Source organism: Oryzias melastigma, linkage group LG15 (genome assembly GCF_002922805.2).
Source record: "Oryzias melastigma strain HK-1 linkage group LG15, ASM292280v2, whole genome shotgun sequence".
NCBI classification, from domain to species: Eukaryota; Metazoa; Chordata; class Actinopteri; order Beloniformes; family Adrianichthyidae; genus Oryzias; species Oryzias melastigma.
Window position 1 is genome coordinate 13,754,026 of NC_050526.1, and position 27,994 is coordinate 13,782,019.

Here is a 27,994-nt window from a genome sequence, read left to right on the forward strand (position 1 = left end):
TTTTCTGTTGTAACTTTTTTCTCATATTTACGACTTTATTCCTGTAAAATTTACTTTTTTTGGTGTAATTTTACAAATATATTCTCGTAAAATTGATTTTTAGCATCACAATTACAGGTGTGAAATTTTAGCTTTTTTCCTCATTTTACTACTATTTAGTTTTAATTTTGTTTTTTCTATTAATTTTACGACTTTACTCTTGTGAAATTTTTGACAATTTTCTCATAATTTTATGGTTCTTTTTCCAGTTTTGTCCCTTCTGCACTTTAAGAACCAGTTTCTTACTTTCTCTTTGACCTTTTCTTTTTCCACATTGCATCACTTCCTCTTATCAGTGTGTTTTTGTTTCACTGAATATTTTGACGGAATATCTTATTGCTGCAGAAGGGCTGGGGGAGGATGAAACACTTCCATATGAGCACTCGTATTTCATTTCAGTGATTTAGGATTTTTATGGCACAGTTGGATAAGTTGTTGGGGGTTCCCCAGGCAATTATTTGCCTTTGCCTAATGGTAGGTCCGCCCCTGCCTCTAACTTTGCTTTTTTTTTTTTTTTTTTTTTTGTTACAGGTGGCCTTTCTCCTGTGGAATTTCCATGCTTTATTCCATTAAAGCATATTGATATGTGGGCATAAACAATGGTAGGTGTGACACAACCAGCAAACACAGCAGTAGTTTAAAGATTATTGTGTGGGCTTCTTTTGATTTAAAAACTTTTCGCAAACATGTCAATTTTCCATTTAAAGAGTGGAGAAAGCAAACTATTTGGAGTCACTGTGGACGGCTCCGGGCCGGAAATCTCTGCTAAAGGAAATGCAGAAGGAAATCTTGCTGCAAAAGCTGACTTGCAAGCAGGTAGATTATGTATTTTTTATGTGTCTATGAAAAATTATGAACTTCTCTTGCTGGAACATAAAAAAGCTTAATCTATTTTCCTTATGTTTCAGAAAATAAAATTGTTGCTGCCACTATAAACCTCAAAGACCTTGCTGAAGACGATGTGCACAAGATCCTGAAGGTCCTCAAGCCCTATGAAAGCAACATCAAGGTTCTGACCAACAAGGACTTGAGTGCCTCTGCTGACCTGGGTGCATTGGGGTTGGGTCTGAAAAACTCTGCTGGGGTAAGTGTTTCACTTCAAGTTATAATGGAGTTTAAACGGAAAGCTGAGAGTAAAATGCAATATTTGTAATATTTTTGTCTTGTTTTGAAAATCGTTGCGGATTATGTTCATTGGAAGGTGCACCATAGTTGAAATTTTTTTCCAAGCCTGGTCAAGCTGATGTTCAAACGAGCAGGATGGTGGATTTGGATATTACTGATGTGAAGCAGATCTTGGGAGATTGAACAAGTTCAGTCTTTGCTTGAACATCTCAGAATTTATATTTCTGCACAAAGCAGCTGAAGATTTATAGTTTTTACTGTACAAATGCCATGTGGGTTTTAGTTTCAATGCTGATGTTGGGAACATTACTTTCCAATAGTGTTAAGAAAGGTAAAATCAACTTTATCAGCAAAGACATTTTTAGAAAGTCTTGCAACATTTGTCACTTACTTAAAAAATAATGTAATGCATGTTTTCTTTTTCCTCAGTCTATTTAGCTTTCTAAAACTGGTCTCAATGTTTTCTCAGTTTAGTTTTAATGAGAGGCATGTAAAGCAGGTTTAAGGGGCAGGTAAATGCATAATATAAAAAAAGGTGGCACTTGTGATTAATACAAAAAAATATTGGATTGTATTTACATGTATCGTACAAAAAAGTCAAAAGCTTGGACACAACCATTCAAATGACTGGGTAGCTGTGTTTAAACATTTAACTGATGTATTTTTTAAGGCTTTTCTGTTAATACAATCTGTTGCAGTCCAGTAAGATATTAACTGTAAAAATGTTAACCAATTTCTTTTTCTCCTTGTTGATGTGTTACAGGTGTTGCTTGATAAGGATCTTTCACTTGACACATCAGCTAAAGCACCAAATTTGTCTCTTGATGGCCTAACAGGAAAGCTGAATGGTGGGACTGGGGGTGAATTAAATGTCCCCACTTTCAATGGAGCCCTTCCAAACCTCAGCCTGAAAACCCCATCTGCTGATGGTGGCGCTTCAGTCACTGTTCCCTCTGCAGACCTAAAGGGGCCAGATCTAAAAGCAGATCTAGGAGGTAATCTCAGTGCACCCAGCGTCAGTGTCAATGCTCCCAAAATAAATGCACCAAAAGCAGCACTCAATGTTAAAGCGCCAAATTTACAGACAGAAGCCATAAACGCCAAGGCCCCACAATTTAAAATGCCAAAGTTCGATCTCCCTCAGTTTGACCTGCCAGAAGCAGACTTGAACACTAATCTAGATCTCCCTACCGTCAGTGCAAATGTAAAAACACCAAATCTCAACATGTCTGCTCCAGATGTGGACGTCAAAAGTCCTGATTTGAATCTGAATGGGCCAAAGGTTGATGTGACAGGTCCTAATGTAAATGTAGAAGCCCCAAATGCTGACATGAAAACACCCGGAGGAAAAATTAATTGGCCACATTTGAAATGGAAAACTCAGAAGGTTAAAGGACCAGACTGTGACATTAATGCTGACCTTTCAGCACCTGATGTCAGTCTTTCTGGACCAAAGGTAAACGGGGAACTAGGTGCACCAGATGTTGACATTAACTTGCCAAAAGCTGACATCAAAGGGCCAGATGTAGATCTTCAAACCCCCAATCTCGATGTAGAGTCTCCATCTGGCAAAATCAACTGGCCCCATTTGAAATGGAAGAAACCAAAGCTCCACGGCTCCACTCCTGATCTTCACATGGACGCGGATGTCAATGCACCAAATGTTGATGTTTCTGTCCCAAAAGTAGAAGGTAAAATCAACACTCCAGATGCCGACATTACCTTGCCAAATGCAGAAATCAAAGGTGCTGATTTGGAGTTGGAAGCCCCCAATATCAATGCAGAAGCTCCTTCTGGGAAAATCAACTGGCCTCATTTGAAATGGAAGAAGCCAAAACTTCATAGCCCAAAAGGAAGCTTTGATGTGAATGGAGATCTTGATGCACCAGAGCTAAACCTCACAGCTCCAAAGGTGGAAGGTGATGTTGAGTTGCCCAACGCTGAGCTGAATCTACCTAATGCTGAGCTCAAGACTCCTGATTTGGATGTTAATGGACCTGATCTTGAGGTTAATGGCCCCTCTGGAAAAATAAACTGGCCTCATACAAAGTGGAAAAAACCCAAACTGCATGGACCAAAAGTTGAAGTGGATCCAAATTTGACCGCACCAGACGTTGACCTGTCAGGCCCAAAAATTGAAGGAGAAGTAAACGTTCCTGATGTTGATGTCAAAATACCAGAGGCTGAAATTGGTGCACCAAAAGTTGATGTGGAGGCTCCTTCTGGTAAACTGAAATGGTTTACTTTAAAGAAACCCAAGACTGGCACACTTAAAGGCCCCAAACTTGACATTGATGCAGATGTGAAAGTTCCTGATGTGGACGTCCAAGGACCTGATGTGGACTTGAAAGCACCAGATGTAAATCTTTCTGCACCAAAAGTTAAAGGTGAAGTTGAGGTTCCAAACGTCAAAATGAATATGCCGAATGCTGACATCAAAAGTCCAGATGTGGACCTTAAAGGTCCAGATGTAAACATTGAGCCCCCTGATGCTAAAATCAAGTCACCCAAATTTAGATTTCCAAAATTGAAGAGTAAAAAAATTAGTGCTCCTGACCTGGATGTTGATGCAACAGCACCAGAAATTAGTGCCAATGTTGACTTGCCAAAAGCAGACATAAATGCACCAAATGTGGATCTAAAAACCCCAGACCTCTCTTTGTCTGGCCCCAAAATTAAAGCTTCTTCAGATATTGACGTTGCCCTACCAAAAGCTGACCTCAAAGGCCCTGATGTTGACATTCAGGCACCTGAAGTTGAAACTGGAAAAATCAAGTTTCCTAAATTAAAATTTCCAAAGATTGGTGGCTCTGGACCAAAGGTGACAGCACCAGAAGTTGATGCCAATATCGCAACACCTGATTTTGACCTGTCCCTGCCTAGAGCTGATGTGAATGCAAAACTTCCAGAAGCAAGTATAACCGGTCCTGATGTGAATGCCAAAGTGGACCTACCCAAAGCAGATATAAATGCACCCAAAGTGGACTTGAAAACCCCTGATGTCTCCCTTACTGCTCCAAAAATAAAAGGTGATGTTGGTGCTCCAGATATTGACCTTAAAGGCCCTGATGTTGACGTTAAAGCTCCTGAAGTTGAAACTGGAAAAACCAAGTTTTCAAAATTCAAATTACCAAAGTTTGGTGGCTCTGGACCAAAGGTGAAGGGACCAGAAGTCGATGCCAATATCACAACACCTGATCTTGACCTGTCCCTTGGTGATGTGACTGCAGAACTTCCAGAAGCAAGTATAACCGGTCCTGATGTGAATGCCAAAGTGGACCTACCCAAAGCAGATATAAATGCACCTAAAGTGGACTTGAAAACCCCTGATGTCTCCCTTACTGCTCCAAAAATAAAAGGGAATGTTAGTGCTCCAGACATTGACCTTAAAGGCCCTGATGTTGACGTTAAAGCTCCTGAAGTTGAAACTGGAAAAACCAAGTTTCCAAAATTCAAATTTCCAAAGTTTGGTGGCTCTGGACCAAGGGTGAAGGCACCAGAAGTTGATGCCAATGTCACAACTCCTGATCTTGACCTGTCTCTTGCTGATGTGAATGCAAAACTTCCAGAAGCAAGTATAACCTGTCCTGATGTGAATGCCAAAGTGGACCTACCCAAAGCAGATATAAATGCACCAAATGTAGATCTAAAAGCCCCAGACCTCTCTCTGTCTGCCCCCAAAATGAAAGCTTCAGATATTGATGTTACCCCACCAAAAGCTGACCTTAACGGCCCTAAGGTTGACATTAAAGCCCCTGAAGCTGATATGGGAAAAATCAAGCTTCCTAAAATAAATTTACCAAAGTTTGGTGGCTCTGGACCAAAGGTGACAGCGCCAGAAGTTAATGCCAATATCACAACACCTGATCTTGACTTGTCCCTGCCTAGAGCTGATGCAAAGCTCCCTGAAGCAAACTTTACAGCACCTGATGTGAGTTTCACAACTCCAAACTTGAACTTTTCACCTCCACAAATCAAAGGAGAAGTCAGTCAGCCAGACCTAAATGTGGGTGCTGATCTCAAAGGAGGTCCGACTCTGAGCACACCTGCCTTGGATCTCAAAAGTGCCGACCTTAACCTGAAAGCACCCAATCTCGACGTGTCTTCACCGGACATTTCTGGGAATCTCTCAGCACCAAGCATAGATGCTAAAATGCCGAAAAAGGAACTGAAAGCTCCTGATGTCACAGTGAAATCTCCAAATGCCGACATTAGTCTGCCCAAAGCCGACATTAAAGGACCTGATGCACATTTGAAAGAGCCAGAGGTTGAAGTAGATGCTACTCTCGGGGACTTTAAACTGCCTCATTTCAACCATCCATATATTGATCTTTCAATTCCCAGTGTCCTTGCATCAGGCGATGCTAAACTGGAAGCACCCAAGGTCAGTATAGAAACTCCTAACACTTCTGATCCTGCACTTGAGTTGAGCGCACCAAAGTTGGAGGGAGCCAAGGTGGACACAGAAGTTCCAAATGTAGATGTCAGTGTTGAGAAATCAAAAACACCCCTTTTCAGCCTTTCAAAGTTGAACCTTTTTGGTTCAAAATCAAAATCTCCAGAAGTTGATGCCAGTGCAGACCTTGGAAAGGAAGATGCACACCTTGAAACTGAGGATTCAAATGCTGAGATTCCAATGTTCAGACCTCACAAGTTGCCAAAAAATACCATTGGTTCCATTGGAGAAATGTTTCAATCGACCCTATTTAAAGCTGACGCAGATGAAAAGGAATATGTTGTCAGCAAAGGCGTTAAACTGCCAATAATTAATGCAACAGCAAAACCTGGAGAAAATATTAGCGTCATGGACATGCTGAAATCGTCAAAGGAGAAACGCAATGCATCACCAAGCGATGGGAAAACCGATGCTGATCTGAATATTACCGCCCCAAGTCTTGACATTAAAGCTTCAACAGAGACAAAGGATGCCCCTCTGGTGAGAGGAGCTACTTTCAAAGTGGAAAAACCAGAATCTAGCCTGAATCTAACAGCTCCAGAAATTTTACCAGAAAAGTTCGAGCTGGGCCTCTCAAACATGCTTGGCCTTAATGTAAAAGATTCAGATGACAACTGATGAGTGATGGTGGCGCAGAAAAACTTGAGTCCTGTAACGCTGTACATAGATGTAATTAGACCAAGTCCACATCTTTGTCCAAGTGAAGTTAGCTACTGATCATCTGCAGTATCCAGATAGTGTAATAACTGCTGAATGGACAACTTTTTTTTATAGGCTATGTGAATAATCCTGTTATTTATACAAGCTTCTTTTCTAAGCAATTGCTGATTTTACTTATGAAATATACGGATATGATAAGAAATAAGCTCCCTTAGTACAATGCCTTTCTTTTAACATTTTAATAAGTAAATTGTAAGAGTGAACATTTGTGAAATTATTCAATAAATCAGTTTAATTCTGACATCTTTGTGGCTGTTTCCTTGTATAAAGATATGTACATCAAATAAACTGTAAATGTTATGTACTGTTGGCTATTAGCAACTATCAAATACACTGTTTAAAAACAAAAAATAAAGGTCACATCCAAACAATTTGTTACCTCAAGTCAATCCCACTTCTGTGTAATAAAACTGTAGAATTATGAAACAAAATTTAACATGTGCCAGTGGAATAGAAACTGGTGGGAATAACAGGCGATCAGCAATACACCTCCAATTAAGGAGTGGTTCTGCAAGCGGCGACAAAAGACAACTTCTGTTCTCATGCTTTCTGGCTGATGTTTTGATGACTTGAATATCAGCAGCGTTGTCACTCCAGCATCAGTAGACGGCGTCTACAACCCACGAAAGTGAGCCAGATAGTGCAACTCATCTAGGATGGCACATCAATGTGAGCTGTTGTAAGGTTTGCCGTGTCTGTAGTGTCCAGAGCATGGAGGTGCTACCAGGAGACAGGCCAGTGCATCAGGAGATGTGGAGGAGGCCGTAGGAGAGCAACAACCACTAGCTCCTCCTTTGTACAAAGAGAAACGGGAGGAATTCTACCACAGCCCTGCAGAATTCCCTCTAGCAGGCCACAAATGTGCACTTATGACTCCATGAGGGTGGTGCGAGGGTCTGACGTCCACGGATAGATGTGCTTGTACCTCAACACCTTACAAGATGTTTGGAATTTGCTAGAGAGCACTAAGGTTGTCAAATTCGCCACTGGTGCCTTGTGCTGTTCACAGATGAAAGCCGGTTCACACTGAGCACATGTGACTAGGGGTGGGTATTGTTAAAACTTTGATACTTCTTTTATCGATAAAAACGAGGAGGGAGAAGACGTTTAACAAACTATGTACACAAAAACTATTTAAGAACAAATTAAAACACAATCTTAATCTTATGTCCTTTCCAACACTAAATTAAAACTATCAAAGGATTTTATATTCTATGTCTGATCATTTATTATTATTGAGCATCAATATTAATGTTCAGCCTGTTAATATATCTTTTTTTTTGTACACTGCTGATGGTGATCATGTACCACCATCATACACACCCAGCACCGCCAGCAGACTCACTAGGACGGTCAAATGCTGCACACCTGTCTGCTGGAATCTGGTGTTTGGACGGGTTACTAGTGTTACTCGCTTACAAGAAAACATGTTTTTACTACACCTGAGACAGCACGCGCTGTCTGCATCTACAGCCGCACTTTGGACCTTTTTGAGCGTGTTTGTTGTCATTTCTCACCTGAGTATGGCGAGCGAAAGGAGTCAATAATTGCAAGGAAAAGACAACAAAGGCGTGCGGATGGCAGAGTGACCACAAGCAAGTAGTTGGAATATGAGGAAAATGAGAGTGCGAGTAATCTGATATATAAACTGTGAATTTACCTCTCTTCTTAAGTGTGTTTTAGGATTTCAAAAATATTAATGTACATACTGTCGTCACATTTTTACTTTCAAGTAAAATAAAACACCTAAAAGACAGGCTCATAAAATAAATCAAACATTCTTATCCCTTTGGCAGATTTTCTTTAAAAGGGGAAAGAAATAAGAAAAATAGTCTTCAAAAATTCTTGATAAGATCTTTTTCCATGCAAGACAGGTAATGACACAATTTTTTTCTTAAATGAGGGTATTTTTGCTTTATTAACATTCAGGTTTTGCTGCTCACAGAAATTGAGTAATTTGGTGACAAAGTTTCTTGGAAAAGTCAAGTGAGTTTTCAAGAGCTGGGGGATTATTTTCCACTCAGAACCATAAACGGAGTAATCTCACAAGTTAGCTAAAGATATAAAACTCTAGGGTTCATACTGACACAGAGATGACACCAGCTTCATGTTTTTATGGTAGACAGTAGACTTTGACAAAGCCACTTCCTTCCGGTAATGTTTTTTTGTTGTTTTTTCTAGAACTTTTACAAAACAAAACACTTAACAGGAAATCCTTCTTTATTTGACTTTTATGATCTAAGTTAACACAGCTCATAAATGCCTCATAGAAAGGTTTTTCAAGAATAAATGTAAATGTTACCATATTTGTGTGTATCAGGAAGTCCTGCTCGAGGCAAAGCCATAAGGTAAGTTTAAACGGGTCGTCACCAGGTTTTACATCACAGTAAGGAGCACTGTAGACTCACAAACAGATGTTCATGAGGTCTATCCACCCATCAACTCTGCTGTTCCATCAGTCTTTACCATCTCCATCATCGTGGTGACCAACTGATTCCAACCCTTTAAGTTTCACAATGATACAATTTTTTGCACTTTAAGTCCCCCTTAGATCATAACTGGCTCTATTGTAAAGCATTCCCAGTAGTCTTTTAATTACATTTATGCTGTTTTTAGCCATAAAAAAACTGTCATTTTCTTGGACTTCTACAAGCTTTTTCAAACTGTAACACTCAGAAATGCAACTTTAGGCTCAATATGTCCTCCATTGTGAGAAAAATGCCACAAGAACACGTTAAAAAGACGATTTTCAGTGGGTGTTGGGATTATTTGCTATTGAGGTCAAGGTGTGCACTGACACCTTGTCAGTTGGACCTTTTTTGTGAAAAAGAAGTGGGCAAATGAAGCCGTGAAGAATGTGGCGTCCATCTTTTCACTATAATCAACAACAGCGAATGAAAGAAACACAATGAGGTCAGCAGTATTTGACACTTTCTACACAAAGATTCCAGTTTTCCAGTGATTTGTACTAAAAAAAATCTCAAAAGAATTTAGAGCGGATCCAAGAAAACAAACAATCAATCAATCCCAAAGAAAAACTACGGGTGCCCTAAAGGGACATAGAAGTAATAAAAGTAAGTACTGGTTCTGCCCAAACAAAATGCTCATGTACGGTACTAGAAAGATGCGCACTTGATACCAAGTGGTGCCCACCGGTGCAAATTTTTTTTACCTCCACGTCTCTTTAGGACTACCACCCCCCCACCCCCCCAGAAAAATAAGAGACTGGATAAATATTTAGGGGTTAATGAGTCTGCTGCCACCGTGAAGGCCAGTCCTTTTCGATCCAGCTCTGCAGCAGTCGCAGCACGTCAATGCGCTGGTAGATGCGGCACAGTTCTGTGAGCTCGGTGACCGTCTTCTGGTTGTAGCGCAGCAGGAACTCCTGGGTCGGGCTGTGCGACAACGAGCCCTGGGTCCTGTGCTCCAGCAGGGTCAGTTCGTCATAGCTCATCCCCCAACGACTCGCAAAGTTCTTCCAGTTTTTTATGGTGCAGTGGTTTGGGTCCAGTTTCAGTCGCAGGATGTCCAGCAGGTCTTTGTCGTTCATGAGGTCGCTGATCTTGGGAGGCGGAGCCGGGTAGCAGCATTTTTCACAGGGACTGCTCAACATCTGCAGTTCTTTGGGGCAGTCTGAGGTCAAAATTTGAATGTTAGCTCAAAATCACAGCAGTTAAAAAGTTGTATTGATCTATAATACATCTCCTTTCATGAGAAGAGCAGATTTACCTGGAGAAGTAGATGTTGGGCACGTGCAGTCCTCTAAATCTTCAACTGGCTGCAAGCAGATACACAGGCCATTTAATTTCATGAACTGCACAATTCTATTTTATATCTATGTAGGAATGTAAGAGTAAAATGAAATGGAATAGAAATATTATGATTGATCATTTTTTGCAGCAGTTGCTCAGAAACCAGTGGTTTGAACATGAGCTCCACATTTATATCCATTATTGAAAAATGTCGTGAGGTGAAAAAAATAAAGTTTACTTTATCAAATGTTATGTAAAGATCTGAAAGAGGAATTAGATTGTACTTCACATAATTTGTATTGTTTTTTTGTCAAATATGTACATAAAGCAAACAAAATACAACAGGAACACTTTCTTCACATTTTGACAATTAAAACACTTGATCGTTCCTCCTTTAAAGTAGCAATATTATTTGTTATTAGTGTAAATTAGTAAAATATGTCAACTCATCTCCTAGATTTGCAGCATTAAGCATTTTTTTACTTTTATGAATAAAAAAATATCTAATATGGGATTAATAAAGTTTTATCTACTGTTATGTTCTACAGTTTCAGGCATTTTTTGAGAAGTGATACAACAGTTTGTCTCCCTTGTCCAGAAAACTAACAGGGCTGCAGAGATGATTGGTCTTCGTCAGTTTTGATGAGAATTATCAATTGTTGATGCATTGGATTTTAAAAATAATCCTAATACAGTTTGTTAAAACTCTAATTTTTTTACTGAAATTAATTCCCCTCACGCTGTTGCTAATATACGCTCAACAGGAAGTTAGTTTTGCACAGCAACTGAAAACAGAGGAAGCATAGTGGAAGACCACAAATTCAAAGAAGACAGAAAAAGGGAGGGCCCCTGTCTTTCAAGAATGACAGAATTTTTAGTGGAAATAAAATAGGTGATAAATCGATGACGTTGTTTTTTTTTTTTATATGAATTTGAAAAATTCCCAAAAAATCTTTTGAAAAACTTCCAAGTACTTCTAAGTTTAAGAAAAACTTATGATCAGTGCTGCAAAATCAAAACGGGGCAAAAAATATGCAGATATTATTTTTGTAAGACAGATTTAAAGAGCAACAAATTGCAGAACTTGAACACCTTCACCCTTTAACACTGGAGGCATCGTCAGTGACGCTTAAACACAAATCCTTAAAATACTGTAACTTTTTAACTCGTCAAGCCGTTTTCTCCTTCAGAATCTACTGGAATTACGTTGATCGTGCTAACGGTTAAAAAGTTACATTAAATCAAAAACATAAACACTGGAGCTCCGGTATTAAAGGGTTAAATTGTTTTAAATGTTTTTTTTTTATTAGCGGTGTCAAATTATCGCGATAATCACGATTAATTAATTACAGACAAATTAGCACATTATTTTTTGCTGATGTGACGTTGTCGATGTCCGAGTTTGTCGTTCTAAAAAGAATTAGCTCAAAATAATGCCACAGTTATTATAAATCATGGAAGGTGTAAAGCCCAACGAGGTCGCGTTGTCATAAATTAATGGGGTATGTGGGGGGTTCACTGCATATGACGGCAAAATTAAAGAATAATGTGTAAATGATAATATTAATAAACATTTTTTGGTTAATATTTTTGATTGCTCAGAAAAGATTTGCTACTTTTTATGTGTAAAATTAAGGAACTCTGGACCTGATGTTTTGTTCTTCTTTTTAACTGAGCTTGAAAATAATCGCCCTTAGAGGTGTAAAAGTAAAGGTCGTAAGTCTGTCATGATAAAAAAAATTAACTGAGTCTTACTTCATCACAATACCTCAATTGAGGCTTTTCCCAGCAATTATTAGGTTAGATTAAAATAGATAATTACAGGTCATGATTAATTAATCGCACATAAAAATAAATCGAATGACAGCACTACTTTTAATGCTACTTTAGCTGAGCCTCCATACTTATGTGGGCGATAGCAGAACATGTCTCAACATAAACCTCACAGGAGGCCTCTGACATGGACGTTTCAAGAAGACTGTTAGGGTTTTAGTCTCTTCTTCAGTTTCAGCTAACAACCCTTTCCCAAAGCGTTTGCTTAAACACAGCCAGACTACTTTAGAGAAAGCTGCTAAGAGTCATTGATGTTCCCTCTGTTATCACAGAGCTCACAGCTGCAGAGGAAAGCGAAACCACATCCTGTACACTCGCCGCTCAAATTAAAGAGTAATCACAGGTGGATCGTCTGTGCCAGACATGCGTCAAGATGATGATGGGAACTGGCTGTTTGACTGGCAGTACTCAAGCTGAGGGAAAACTGAAGAATTATTACACAACTATCACCTTTAAGAGGAGATATGCAGATGATCTTGTTATTTTATGAATTCTTTGAATTCATAAACTCGCGGTTCTTTCCTGTTTCCTGCTATTCTTATCTGATGTGCATTTAAAGTAATATTATGCAGTACATACCGCCATTAACAGCCTCAGTATTTTACAAAAAGTGTGCCTTATGACCTAGATAAAGATTAATTCTGGTTGTGCTTACAGGTGTCTTCAAAGCAATTTTGAGAGGTACACGGCGCTCTGTCAACATGTTTGGTTGTGTTATTGTGAAAATGCTAATGCAGCTAACATGTAGCAATGTCAGACTATTTTTTATTAAACATATTACGAACAAGGTTGGGAGTTAGCGTTGTCACAATAACATTTGTTTTAGTGGTATCGGTCTGTTTTTCTACATGTTGTAAACAAGGTAGGGAGTTACCGGTATTGTGAAAACGCTAACGTGAACGTCTAGCATGTTGCAAACAAGTTCTAGAGTCACTGTGAAAACTATTAATAAAGTCTGACTCTTTTGTCTGGCTTAATGTGCCCTATAGTTTGGTGTGCCTTATATACAACACACACTCATTTCAAATATAGATCATTCACTAACGCTGCGCATTAGAATCCAGTGCGCCTTGTAATGTGGAAAATATGGTACTGTACAACTTAATACATTTTTGGTAACAAAAAAAAGAAGAAAAATCTGTATAACAAGCCTTCATGTCACCTACTTTACGCCTATAAAGGTGCATTTACACTGAACACGACTGGCATGGCGGAGGCAGCCAGTTTTAATGTTAAGTCAATGGTAGAGAAGTGAATGGACGTATTCTGAAGTCCTGCGGCGTGATTTGAGCAACGCGATTTGAGCTGCTGCCAGATATTTTGTACAGTTTGACAGGTCGCTGCATCACGTCCGCCAATCAAGAATTCATCTTCGGGCATGTGATGTTCTCAGTTACTTGATCAATGCAAGTGGTTTTGTCCTGAACTTCCATCTATTTCCTTAACCTGCTGGAGCCGCGGGGTTTCAGAGCTCATCCTTTAGGGCGAAGGCGGGATACACTCTGGACAGATCGCCAGCTTTCGCCCCCTTGGCGGAGCTCACTCGCTCAATATGCCGACAGAGAGCCGCTGCAGGGTGCGGAGGCTGCAGGCTAGGGCTTCTTAGAGACATTAAAGCAAAAAAAGTCCTACAATTTTACTTTTTCCCTCTCGAGTTAATACTAGACAGTGAGCCTTCGAGCTCAGCCACAGAGACACAGAAACACTGTGGAAGCGGCTGTCATACAGACACAGCCCCTGGAGTGAGATAGAAGCCCCCAGTACTGGAAAATATTTTAATAATTACATAAGCCCAAACATGGAGACAGGGGTTGCTCAGTCCAGCTCCTATTTATACAGTCAATGAACTCTACACAACAAATAAACCTGATCTCTTAATAATCATCTGTGTCTTCCATACATTCTAAATAAGAAATCCACAGGCACTGTTCCTTATAGCAACCGTCCTAAAAACACTGGCTGGTAGCTCCTCCCACATGCGGCCGCGGCGTCAAGCTCAGGCAGACGGAGAGCAGAAAATTCGTCAAACGGCGAAAGAGGGGCAGGCGTGAAGGTGTGAATGCACCCTAAGTGTTCCCTACAACCTGTCATTTGACTCCAAATTCAACCAACTTGGAAAGATCTGGAATGAATTATAACAGCAGAAATTCATACATCTGGATGCTTTTTTTCTATTAGTGAAGCTCTTTGAAACAATGTTTGTTGTGAACCAGTTTCATAAATAAACTATTTCCTTATGCACGTTATTACATTATCAACTAAAGCAGTTTTTAGACACTCATCTTCTAAAAAAAGCAGTTTAACACTTTCAGAACTCGCGATTAAGTATCAAAGAAAGTGCTAACAGACAGCAAAAAGCCCGTCTGCCATTTTTCAAAAATCCTTTCAGATTGTTGCCTGACAAAAGTTTACACAGGTTTCAGTTTGTGTGCAGGAAATGATGAGCCCGGGCTTGTGTGGGCACACGCTGCTTGTGGTTTTGGCCCCCAGTCCTCATTAGCGGCTCGGTGGGGAACTGACTCACCTGCCGTATCCTGCTTTCTGGGGAGGGGTTCAGGTATCTGGAGGGCATGGAGCTCAGGTGCAGAGTTACAGCATCTGCTGAAGACAAAGTCATTTTCAGCCTGTTCTGGTTTAATGTAAAATACATACAAATATTTGGCCCGAAACAAGCATAATCGAGGAGATAAAATAAATATATTTCACAGCAGCAAATCAGTAGTTATGCTGGTAGTCTTCATGTTTTATGTGATAATAATTTAAGATTTTGTGAAAAAGGCAAGTTAAGGCAAAATCAGGCCTTAACGTGAAAGATGTTCTGTCAAAAAAGGGTAAAAATCATCAATTAAAAAATTCAATATCCTATAATTAATCATCAGAAAGTGCATCTAAAACTGTTATAATTATATGGCTTCAAGGCTAAAACAAAGTGTTCATTGGGTATATCTGTAAAGATGCAGACTTCGTTTTCTTTTTTTTTCCAAGATCTGTTTCCTTTTACAGTTTTATTTACAAAAATTGGTATCACTTATTAAGTATAAAAACCAATATTTTTTTTAGTAAAACTGGAGATCAATTTCTAAGCAAATCAGAAGATTATACAGTACTTTTGGTAGCACAAGTCAAAGTTTTTAGCCTTTTAGCATTGTACCTGGATTATTACTCACTTCTTTTTCCTCTTTTTATCCTTCTAACCTTTTATCCTTTTTGTATATTTTTTTACTTATTACTTAGTTTCACTTTTTAATTATTATCTAGTACTTTTTACGTATTGTACTATTTTTATTTACTACTTACTATTGTATGTACAGGTACCTCTCAAATGGACGACTTCAACGGCTTCCCATCCGGAGCATTTTATTGTACTATTGACCTGTATTTATACTGCACATGACAAGTAATGATTCATTTCATATCGTTTTCATTTCATTTTATCTTGGGGTGCGACTTATACTCATATGTGATAACTTACTTATATAAACTTATATGATTATTTTAAAAAAAATTGGCTCATATGGTCATTTTTCCCCTCTAACAACCACTAGAGGGCTCTGTAGGCGTGTATCAGTATCTACTACTGACAGCAACGCAGAAGAAGAGCCAGCTTTGGTGAAATTGTTCAGAAGATGAAAATATCATAACTTGTATTGATTTAAAGGGATATAAAGAGTTTAATTGACTTGTCAGCATGTTCTTTATTCTACAATTATCTGAATAATTGTTTTCATGTTGCTCTAACATACTAGATTCCTCCGACGTTTCATGAAGCTACATTAGCACCAATGTGAAGCAAAAAATTCAGTATCTTATCGTATTTATTCCGTTATTGTAATTTGCCTTTCAAGAATAAATGACAGTTCTTGGTCCCATATTTTGTTACTTTGTCCAAAAATATGGTAGAAAGAAACAATTAGAACATACAGTTGATATTACAGGATGAATATTTAATATTTTCAAATTATTTTAATGACTAAATCAGATTTAGAGTAAGAATATTGAACGAAACCCCCCACATGTGGTTTGTGGAGAGCAGGGCTCTTTATTTACCGTGAGGATCGGTGACTTGGACGGGGTAATTGGCCTCCAAGGACTGTGGGAGACAGACAAAGACAAACATGACAATGTAACATGTGAACAGAGCAGAGGAGAAACCTGAGAAAGACAGGCATGTTTGCTTTGTTGAAGCCTCTTTAAAAAGCTTTATGTTCTGTCTCTTCGTAAGAGTGGCTCCACCACTGATGAACAAAACCACTCTGTTGTGTGCTGAGACAGAGAAGTGCCTGCTGAAACTTGTTCTTCCATGAGCCCTTGGGTACTAGAAATCACAGCCCTGTGTGCTCAGTTATGGTACATTTCTCAGCAGATTACTGTAAGACTCTGACTCTTTTTAATTAAAAAAAATTATCACAAAGCAAACCGGACAGACAGCAAGTCAAGACAGCCTTTAAATAAACAGAAAGCTGCAGGAAAGGATGAAAAAAAAAGTTTTCTCACAATCTCAGCCACAAAACTGGTGGTGTCGGTGTCCTCCACAGGCTCCGAGCTGCTTCTGTCTGCTCCAAACAACAAGAAAGGAGAGAGTCAATCATTGATCGACAGTTCAACTCTGCCCATTCATTCATAGAAAATGTCAGTCTCAACCACACGGACATGCTGGTGCCAAGACCAAACTTGCTAATGTTCAGATCAGTAAAGTGGGAAACAAAATATTGCTCATTTTCAGATGAAGAGATTTTCACTTTTACTCTTTTTGTTTTTTTTCTGCTCAATAAAAGTCCACCAGTCTGGAGCCAAACAATGGAAATGCTGTTCAGCACAAACAACATGCTCACAAATCCAGAGCTGTTTGTCCGTGAAGGCATATTTTTAGCAAAAGGTTTTTCATGGATGAGTTAGAACCGCAGCACAAAGACGGCTTTTCAGCTCCAGAAAATACCTGGACGGGGCCTTCGTCAGTCTACGTCACTGGAAAGCCATCTTATCCAAAGGGCTTCGAATAAGGACCTGCTCTGGCCTTTCTTGGGTTACATGACAAGGAATAAACCTTCACCTAAGCAGGAAACTAGCATCAAGATGAACTGATCCTGCATGTAGCTTTCATTTAAAAAAAACAGATTCTCGTCATTTATCTTTAGAGATTATTAAGCTAATTTAGAATAAGCATGGATGGCAGGTAAGACTCACTTTCTTCAGGTCACCTGAAGATTGAGCATCCTGGCAAAGTATTAACGTTATGTTGCATAAAGAAAGCATAATGAGTTGTTATTTTTTTGGCACAAAAGTATAAAAAGATTCATGACTCAAAGTTTATTTTAGAACCAAAAAAGATGATTTGTTTTTAAATAACCTCATTGAAACACAGGGAATTCCCAGGTCTCAAGTAGTTAAATATAACCTAAAACTACTTATCTTAGGATTGTGTTATCCTACTCTTTTCAAATGCTATAGATCAGAGTTAACCAACCCAGAATCGGTCCGTGAGATAGTTGGTATCAGGTTGTGGAGAAAACATGACCTACATTGTATCTGTTTTTTTTTAAATCTGAATTTGAGGGAAGTTTTATTTTGAAAAACTACTGGATTCTTCCCACCACATCCAACTTATTCTTGATGCACGTCAAGTCGCTCAGTCTCTTGTAGAAAATCAATCTGCTACTATTTGAAGCCCTTGAGCTAGCAAAGTTAACATAAAACAAATGTACTTGCAAAGTTAATTTTCACAGAAAAGACCCAGTGAGGAAACAAAAGAAGAGTCTTCAACTTCAAAATTAAAGAAATCTGCATTTAAAATACAAAAACCAGGACTCCAAATATGGAGTTATTGTAACAGCTGTTTCCACACACCATAATAACAATTCAGAATATTCAGCAGAGCTCTGTCTGTCTAATGTTACAAGGATGCAGCTAATAAAGTTGTTCAAATGTAGGATTTGAGCTTATTATTATGTTTAAAAAAATGTTTTTTTATCATAAAAAACTACTTTTGGTGAAATCAAACCATTAATACAGTAAAGTAAAATAATTATTACACAAATACCAATAAAACTTGAAGTTGATGACTTGTCTGAGTCACTGGAACTTTCCTGCTATGAAACCATTTTATATTCTAATATCCACGCAGGAACTCAACACCCATCACATGATAAAAAAAACCTCTCACCTCCAGCCACAAAAGGCCAGATACAGGGCAAACCGCCAACTAGCATGCAAGAATACAGACACTCCATTTCCTATCACAGTATGTAAACAGCATATATAAGACAACATTTATATAACTGTTTGTATCATATCTGATACACATATCTGAGACCACTATCTCATGAGCATGATCCAAACTTTCCTTTAAAAACCCATTATGTAGAACTTAGTCCCCTGTAGTTCATCTTCATTCCTCTAGGGGCAGTAGAAGGGCTCTTCCTGCTCATGTCAAAATGGCTGCCTCCATGAACTCTCAAAAACACCTTTGGTGGGAAAAAGTTTAGCTAAGTTTCAAAACTTTATAGTGAGAATAAATATAATAATCTTTTTTTTAAGACTATTTGCTGTATTGAAAGAATGCAAAATTAGTTGACAACTAAATCTTTATAATACAGTTTCACTATGTCGAAAATATCTGGATCAAATAAGAAACAATTGGCAAATTAGGTGCTTTTTTTAACCTAAACACTCATGTCAATATTTTTGCATTGTATACTAACATAGTTAGCAGAAATGTACCAAACCCCCCCAATCATGACATTATTGAGACCTCATACAAAAATTATGTTTCACTTTTTTTTTTTTTTTTTGTGGATTAAATAAATGTTTGAATTTTCTGTCAACTCTGTGATGTAGTGGGCTTTACAGGGTTAAAAGAAACAACATTCCACTTCCCGACCTCTTTTCTATCCTGGCTGGGAATAGTGTGTAAAACATACTTTGGGCCTTTGTGGACAAATGTAAGACTAAGGTTTCATAAGGTAAGGCTACAATAAGAAGGTTACAGCGTATTCATTAATGTAATGTCAATTCTGTACTATTTTATACAGGAAAGGGGAAGGTACCTTCTCTGAATTTCCAACTTTGCACCCCTGATCTATGACATACAACAAATAAACCTGACTCTGTTCTTTTTTTCCTTAGAAGATATTGTCACTGACTCAGACCACATTTAGGTCAGGGTTTGTCTGGATCCAAATTAGTCACACATTATTGTCTTGTGGCTGTCTGAAGTAAGCAGACGGTTAAGACCTGGAAATACACTTTTTTTTTACAGAAATAAACACATTTATCATGTCTGGAAGACAATGCATCACCATATCTGTCACGTTTCCATTTTCCCTTCTAGTCTAGAATAATCAAGGACGTCATCAAGAATAACAGTATAAGAGGATTGCTGAACCAAAAAAACAAAACCAAACATCTTTCACTGACTTCATTGAAAGGACAGTAACATGTTCACAATGTCAAATTCAACTTAGCTATTTTTGACACAACAAATACAGTTTAATTTGCAATTTATGAAATTCAAACACATTTTAGTTTTGCTTCAATATCACAACTTAAATTGACTGGTATAGGGAAGAGGGTTTAATATCTGCTAACTTTCCAGCTTGCACTTGTCAGCCACAACCTCAGACAGTGACAGCATCAGGCTAATATTAGAAAGTAAACTTTTTTCTTTGATGGAAAACGGAACTGGGGGAGACAAGAGGCAAAATATCGAATGGGGCAAAAAAAAAAAAAATAAAAAAGGTAATTCCCCTCCTCTCCACACAGCAGCATCAGTAGACCCACGCACACTAGTAGGAAATGTTGACAAGTCGCTCTTTGCTTCCACTGTGATCTTATCTATGAGTGAATATGACCAGCTTACTCACCTGGGTACCATAGTAAAAAGAGGAGGGAGCTCAGAATATCCTCATATTGTGTCAAAAAAGAGTGGTGTACTACACAGATTGTTATTATGCCCACTACTGTTACACTGCTAAACAAAAGAGATTAAATCTAAATCCTGTAAAAAAAAAAATCTGTCAACTGTTTTAAGGACAATAAATGTTGTTATGAGATGCTACTGCACACAGAAACACACTTTTAGAGTTAGAAGAAGCTTTATATTTACACAAAATGAACAATTTTCTTACTCCCAGCTCCAAAATAGACACACTTAATGCTTAATGTCAAGATTATGACCATGAAAGATAAATGCTATACCAGGGGTCACCAACCTGGTGTCCGTGGGCACCAGGGAGCCCGTAAGGACCACACAAGGTGCCTGCAGGTCTATTCTAAAAATAGCTTAACTCACTTCTGAGCTGCATCCAAAATTCAATGTTGTTCTGTTATTTTTTAAAATTACACTTACATTTCCATAGACTTAAAAATATGTTCATGATACATGAACTTTAGATAAGTTTAGGTGACCTCGGACCTAGTCCAGTTCAAAGATCATTAATTTTATTAAAAATGCTGCAGATTTGGTCATTAGTTCAATGTGTGACAAGATTTGTTTAAAAATGTGTAAGTTAATTTTTCTTTACTTTTACATAATTTATAAACATAATACATCATAGTAAAAATGGGAAATTTTCCCCATGAAACGTAAGTGATCATCTGAAAACGTAACAATTACTGAGATTAATTAAGTTCTGAATATTGATATTTGTGTCTTAGCTTTTTGTCATTGTTGATAATTATGGTGAAGAATCAGTTTCTTCACAAAGAAGAGTATCATTATTCATTATTAATAATATATAGCTAAAGGCAAACTAAGCAAAATGTGTTATTTCAAAATGGTAGCCCTTCGTATGACTCATTACCCATGAAGTATCCCTAAGTTTCAAGAAAGTGTGCTATACATTTTATTATACTTGATTTAAGGGGAGGGTCCAGCATGAATTGGGTGTGGATTTGTATACAAGCTCATTTCTTTTGATCTCAAACTATAAAAATATTCAAAAATATTCCAGAATTTTTCTCTAATTTAGATATAGGGTGAGGGAGTAAAAAAAGGAAGGCATTTAATAAAATAACAATAAACCTTTTCAAGATTGTTTTTTTTTTCCCCTCATGAGAAACTCTGCTTAAAGATGTTAGCCTAGCAAACAACTAAAGGGAAAGATAAAAAAAGCAAAGTAGATAAGTTCTCAAACTTAAAATGTAGGTGGTGGTACATGGAACTGTGTTTTCCTGCATATTGTAGTAAAGCTACAGAACTCAAGTCTTCTCTCAGTGGCCTTTCTGCTCACTGGGTTTCTCTGCGTTAGCCAAGTTAACAATAAACCGGTATCCTCCAGTTTACATTTAAACCTACATGGCCTAACGGAACAACACATTAAAAGTACGTAGTAACATTCACTTAATTTCATTGCAACTCCTAAGAAGGGTACCCAGGTTTCCTGCACGCCAGACCTACACTGAGTCATCCAGCCATTGCAACATCATTTCTCTTTATTTACAGCAGCGTTTCTGGTTATTTTCAGCATTTCCTTTTATTAACAGTTTCTTTTTTGTTTTCACAGTTATTTTTTTGCAGTGATGGCAGGTCACTTTAGTTAGCTTAGCCAATAAACTTTTTATACTTTTCCCTGAGAGAAGGGGGCGCTGTTTGATCTCTGGTACCATTTGATGGTTTCACCGCCTTGAAGGTTCCTTTAAACTTGTATTATTCAGATTAGACTTATCTAAAACTCAGCTGCGGAATGATATGAGGTCATATGTTCATTGTTTTTAGTGAGTGGAGCCTCAGACTGCACCACAATAGGTTCAATTCAGTTGCAACTATAAGTAGATGCACTGCTAATGATTAAACCTGCTGCTGCGATTAATACATCTAATAGTTATTGCTGCAAATTTAGTCAAGCTATTCTTAATTCTACACAAGCTTAGTGTGGATGAAATGGATGTCCCCCAGTGAAAATATTGTTTTTAAATAAGTTGAGCTAAGAAAGCTCTGTGATGTTAATTTTCTTTCTACACCAAAAATACACTCTTGAGTTTCATTTGTGCTTCAAAAATAGAGCAATACATTTCAAGACTTAGAGCCAAGCAGCGAGTAATCAAAAGTAAGTCGAACCCCAGATCAGTTGAGTATTGTTTCTCCCTCCCTGGGAATGCAGGAGCATGTAACTGCATGCTCTGGATAAAGTTCAAGAGATGAAATATAAACCACATCACAATTCATTGCTTAGGGGCCATAATTCCATGCAGGTGAACCAGTCTTTTCTCCATTTTGACCACCCAAGTCTGCCATGAAAGGATCAAGCAGTTTCTCAGCAGCATGCTGGGCCGGAGCTTTGTCGTGAGCCTGTTTCCACACATGAATGGAGGCGAATGGCATGCCAATACCTGACCCACGCCACAGCGCTGTCTCCAGCTAAGTTACTTTAGTGGGTTAGCGCGGCTCTGAGGGTATTCCTGAGCAGCACGGGATTAGCCTGCTGTTTAAAGGTTTAAGAACAAGTAATACAACCAAATAAAATAAAAATCATACCAAATTCATCTTACAACAACCACATCTGCTGGTATTGTTGACAATATCAATGCAAAGACTTGAAAATATTTGCATATTTGCTTGATTAAAATCTAGGAATTACTTTTTGGGACCAGTGGGTACTTCCTGTTTGGAACGTGAGGGGATGATCAGTCCAGTTCTCTCTATGTACTCTCTATGGTTGGCGCCAGTGTTTGGCAGTGGAGCCACCATCAGTGTGTGAATGTGTGCACGGGTGAATGGGACTGTGACTGTAAAGCGATTTGGCCCTTTTAAGAAGGTAATAAAGCTCTGTAAAAGTATACAACATTTACCAGTCAACCGAAATATTATAACTAATAAAAAAATGTTGCATAACTACCATCAACATCAACAAAATTTAGACCTGTTGATTTATGATGGGCTCATTGGAAGCTATTTTTAGCTATCACCAAAGCATGTGATTCAAGTGTTATCTTTACCAATCAGAAAGCCACCATTCAAGTGCAAGTTCTGTTTGAAATGAAACCAAAGGTTTCTAAAAATTCACCCCAGTGCACACTCACGAGGCAACAATAGCCTCCACTACAACAACTGTAACCAATAAAGACTCTTTTCAACATTCTTTTTAAACCTTTCTTTAGTTTCACCCATATAAGTGACGCCTTCACTCAGATCTCAGCCTCATATGCAACTTTTGAACAATTAAGACATAACCGAGGTCCATTTTTATCCTCATTCTAACTCAGCTGTTATTTCAAACAGACCCTTCTAGGGCTAAATAAATCCTGAACTTTGCACCTATTTATACAGTATTACACCAACGCAGAACCAAAAACTGTGCCCCACAGGAGGTCCTCATAGTCAAAACATGTCATGTGCGAGATGTAATCTGGAAGAACATTGCATCTTTCACAGCAACGGTGACTAATGATGGGGCCGTTTGTGTGTTTTCTTGCGGTACATTCCCATCTAATGTTGCTAACACACAAAGTTGTTGCATCAAAAACATGAAAGTCAGATTGTGAGCAAGATAAAAAAAAAAATCTCAGAATGACAAATCCATAGTCTGTCAAGTCTGTACGCTCCCCGGTGGAAAAACTTTTCAAAGTGGCTCCAACATCACATCACAGAGTTTGAATAGATAGAATAAACACAATTCTAGTTTGATACAATATAATGTTATACAATGAAGTGTTAATAATTAATATCCATTCAAAAATCAATAGAAATGCTTCATTGAGGACATCTGCTGTTCTGTTATTTCTTTGTATAACAGAACACTGTAGTCATCATATGACTGACACTACATAAATATTTAAAGCTTTCACTCCTACACTACCTCTGATCAATGATGGAATGGACTTTTTTATTTATTTATTTTTTTTACTTTTTACTGAGGAGCTCAGTAAGAGGCGATGAAGACACTTCAGAGGGACCTGACCAATCCCAGTCATGCATAAACACAAAGCAGGAAGTGAAAGTCTTGAAGCCACAAAATCTGTAGAATGTTTTGAGATTCTCTGGTCACCTCAGGAAATTATGAAGGTTCTCCTTTTTTGGTTTGAAGCACCTTAAAAGTACTGAGAGCAACTGTCCTGCATGAATTTCACTTATAAAAAAATGTCTTGATGATAGAGAATTTTTTATATTAAAAAGAAAAAAAAAAGTTGGTAAAAAGAAGCGCCTCAGCTAGCATTTCTCAGTATGCGACTGTGTGCAGGCTGAATCTTTGTATTGAATATCAACTCTGATGAAAAAGAACATGTTCTTGTGCAATTTCTCTTATAATGAAGGACATATATAAATAAAATTAAGCTTCTAAGTGCATTTTTGAGTGTTTATTTATTCGAATCCTTGTGAGTCAGTAGCAGACAGCAAAATGCCATATGGAAAAGAGCTTATTTGGGGTTTAGAAAATATGCTGGGCAGGCCAAATGATTCCTGCTCAAAGCTCGCAGCAACGGGAGGGAGAAAGAGGGCGGGGCTTCCTACAGTTCCTACAAATTTCTAAAGAACTACTGCTGCTCTGCAGAAACAGTCAAAGAAAACTATACTTTTTCAAAAAAATTTGGCTTAAAATGACAATCATAACTAAAATACCATTGAGAACACGTTTCTAATCGATCACATGATGGTCGGAGTTAGACTTTCTTGGAAGAAGCCTGAAAGGGAAATAGCCTGAAACAGCAAAAGAAAGGCTTAACTGAGCTCCATCTGCACCTCTTCAACAATAACTACTTCTTCTTCTTTACCTTTCAACTCCTCCCTTCAGTGAAATCATCAGCCTCCATCCAGCCCTTATCCTCTGCATCTACCACTCTCACAACATCCACCATCACGTTCTCCTTCATCACACCACAAGCGAAAATAAGGACAATCTTACCAGTGGTAAAGTTGCTGTTGTTGCTTGTAATGCTCAGATCTGTCACTGATAAAAATACAAATGGATAGGTGTGAATACCACTGTGTGACTGCAGCTGTGGCTTTACAGGTCGTTAGTGCAAACGCTTGTGCATATAAAGTTAAACATACAAGACAGTACCACTGAGAATATTTGTCAATCTGTTTTAAAGCCCAAAAACTACACAGAGAAATGCAGTGAAATCACTTTGAGACCATTTGAAACTTAGACACGGCTCGCATGAGAACTGCAGTAAATTACAGCTCACTGATAGTTTTGGGAATGACATTGTATTTATGGATCAAACAGGATTTAAGGCAAACAGAAATTAACCTGCCGTGTTTCTAAACACGTTTATTATCCAGAGTCACACATGTATGAAAGTGGTTTCACTGAGTAAAAGCTGCATGGTTAAAGTCAAACTTAAAGGAAATGATGCAGTCTGATGTTAACAACAGAGCAGAACAGAAGAGACTGGGGATGAACAGCTTTACTTATCCTGTCTAAAGCAAGAAACAAATGCAGTTCTCTTTCTGCTGAAAGGAAGTCGCTGACAATACAAAGTATAGGGCTCTGATATTGCTACCTGCACTTGTATCCCATTGGGATTACAGTTGACTGTAGTAGAGTTACAGATTAAGTTAAATATTGTCGTTATTGTAAAAAAGAACTTGTTTTTAATATCTTACCTGGTTAAATAAAGGTTTAATAATAATAATAAATATGAAAAACCTTCTATTCGGTGCAAAGTTTATGAACCAAATGATTTCCACAGATATGGCTCAGTCAGCTACAACACAATAACTTCTAAAGGAGACTAAATGTCGAGAAAATCTCAAAGCAAAAAAAAAAGTGGGTTATGTTTTTTGTAGTAAAAACTACTTAAGCTGCATTAAAAATAATTTTTTGGATTAATATTTCACTTTTTGTCAAAAAAAAAAAAACACAACCACAAAACCGTCATCATAAATTAAATGTATTTTACAGTGTTTCATTGATATATCACAACTGACCTCTCAGAGTCCCGCTCTCTTGAAGACTTTATCAGTACAATTATGGATGCATTTTTTTGTTTTTATACAGCACATTGTGTCCTACTCCCTGATTGGTTGTTGTACCTATCAATCAATCTCCTCTATGGTGTGTCTCTTGTACAGAATACATCCAGTTTGCCACATTTACATTTTACTTTCTTTGTTTTCATTCAATAATCCGTTAACGAGAGGGAAAATAGTATGAACGTGTTTGTCTGTATGAGAAAAGTGTATGAAGTGTGTAGTGAGGAGTTCTACAGCCTTAAAACGTCTACCTCACAGATATCACCTATTGTATGTTTTTTTCTGGAACATATCCCCTGCAATAAACGAGGGAACACTGTGTAAATAAAATGTGCCCAAAATAATTGACCAATTGGGCCACTTCAACTTGGCTTATTTGTGCTTTTGTGTTGTTTCCAAATTGTAAAACCAGTTCTCTCGTTGTACCTGGTGCTAAAGTAGCATGCAGCAAGCATTGGATACTAACAAAAATGACCTTTTGAACATGATGAGATAGATAACCTTGTATATTTAAAATATAAATAAGATCCAGTTTTCTGGTGTTATTTTAAACCTAAAGGCAAAATAATGCTAGTTTGAACTTGAACAATTTTTTTAAACTCAAGCTGAACAGGTTAAAAAGTAAAAGTATGGAAAGATTAAATTATTTGTTTTACTTTAACAGATTCAGTACTACTGTGAGACACTATAATTTCTTAGATATCTATAAATCTGTATCTACCTATATCTGTTTCTACCTATGTGCATACATCCACATCCTGGACAAGCCCCCAAGACAAAAAACTATGCAAGGGCCTCTGGTAGATGACCTAAGCTTGTGGTAGGAAACTACAAGTTTAAAAGGATATATATATTTATATATATTTATATTTATATAATATGAGATAATATGAGAGATACATTTGTTGCTAATATATATAAATGTAATGAATACATAACTTTCAATTTAAAAAAGAACATTTTCTTAAGCATTTTTTTAATATTATGAAGCAGCTCTGTTTGTTCCTATAGATACAAATTAGACCTACATTCAGCTTGTTTGGGTATAAAGTGGGGTCCACAAATGTGTTGATGAATCATTCGACAGTTTCACTTGTGTGTGTTTTTTTCACAAGTTGACTCAGTTTCCTGAGGTTTTTATAAGAAAGTCTGCTTGACACGTAAGTAGAAATACCACAAATAAACAGAGCAAAAGTCTTGTTTTCACCTTCATTTCTACTTGTCTAGTCACAGTTGCTGGTTTCTGACATCTAAACTTTCAGTTTCTTACTCACTGCAATATTCTCTGAAAAAATGAACTATAAAAAATAATCAAAGGTTAGAAACAAATTACATTTCAACCATAATCCTTTTTGCTTTAATGGTTTAGAACAGATTATTTTGTAGCTCAAATAAGTTGCTGAAATACTGAAAAGCGTTTTAAACGTTTCTGTTCGCTGCGCTCATGTTTCTTAGCGGTCAGATTTATGCATCTGAAGTCCCGGCTCCACCAAGAGGTGCTTTAAACACGTTGATCCATGATCATTTATCACTACAAAGTTGGCTTCTTTACCTCTGATATATAAAAAAAGAAATGAGTAGTTTGAGGCGGCAGGGGAAAAGTCCCTCAATCATAAAAGCTAATATTTTAGGATTAATTCCCCTGCTTGGCACAAAGACTTCAAGTAAAACTAATCTTTACTCATCTGTAGTAGTTTAATATTTAGGGTTTTTGAGGCATAATCCAAATAGACATGCTTTTCCAATGAATCTAGAGGTAAATTGGTATTTTTGTGGGGAAAATGCAAACTAAAGTGTGCTACTAATACTGAAATGCACTAGAACGTCCCTCTTCTAACCCAACTAATCTGATTGTTGCTTTCATTCACTTCATCAGTGCAAACCCTAGTTTTAATTTTGAAATATTACTTTGACTTTTCTCTCAAATTCACTGAGATAGGGGGGGAGGGGGGTGTCTTTCTTCTACACCTCCTACACCTAAAACTAACATATCACAGGTGGGAAAAAAAACCTAATGACCGAGTTCATGTAAAGGTCCTCTTTTGCGTCACTGTATATTCCAATTAGTTGCCCTCCAAACAATTGTCATAAATGCAGGGATTTTAACTATGTAACGGTTGATGGCCAACTCATTTATAGAAAACATATTCGACTTTT

At 37.7% G+C, this 27,994-nt stretch overlaps 2 protein-coding genes across 5 annotated transcripts in view; one reads left to right on the top strand and one right to left on the bottom strand.

Annotated features, from left to right (window-relative positions):
- si:ch211-125o16.4 (neuroblast differentiation-associated protein AHNAK) overlaps positions 1-6,581 on the top strand; it is a 13,699-nt gene extending 7,118 nt beyond the window's left edge. For all 4 annotated transcript variants that reach the window (XM_024297500.2, XM_024297498.2, XM_024297501.2 and 1 more), the window contains exons 3-6: positions 571-641; positions 747-855; positions 948-1,123; positions 1,928-6,581. In XM_024297500.2, the coding sequence (XP_024153268.1) occupies positions 639-641; positions 747-855; positions 948-1,123; positions 1,928-6,238 (4,599 nt within the window). In that variant the 5' untranslated portion in view covers positions 571-638 and the 3' untranslated portion in view covers positions 6,239-6,581. The remainder of the gene's footprint in view (positions 1-570; positions 642-746; positions 856-947; positions 1,124-1,927) is intronic.
- A 1,839-nt stretch (positions 6,582-8,420) lies between these two features.
- On the bottom strand, positions 8,421-24,806 carry edaradd (EDAR-associated death domain; the record flags this gene model as incomplete). The annotated part of the gene is given in 6 exon segments (XM_024297503.2): positions 8,421-9,973; positions 10,070-10,118; positions 14,450-14,523; positions 15,973-16,015; positions 16,420-16,478; positions 24,762-24,806. Coding segments are annotated over 6 exon segments (659 nt in total), but the record flags the coding sequence as incomplete, so codon positions are not given.
- Positions 24,807-27,994: the final 3,188 nt, after the last annotated feature.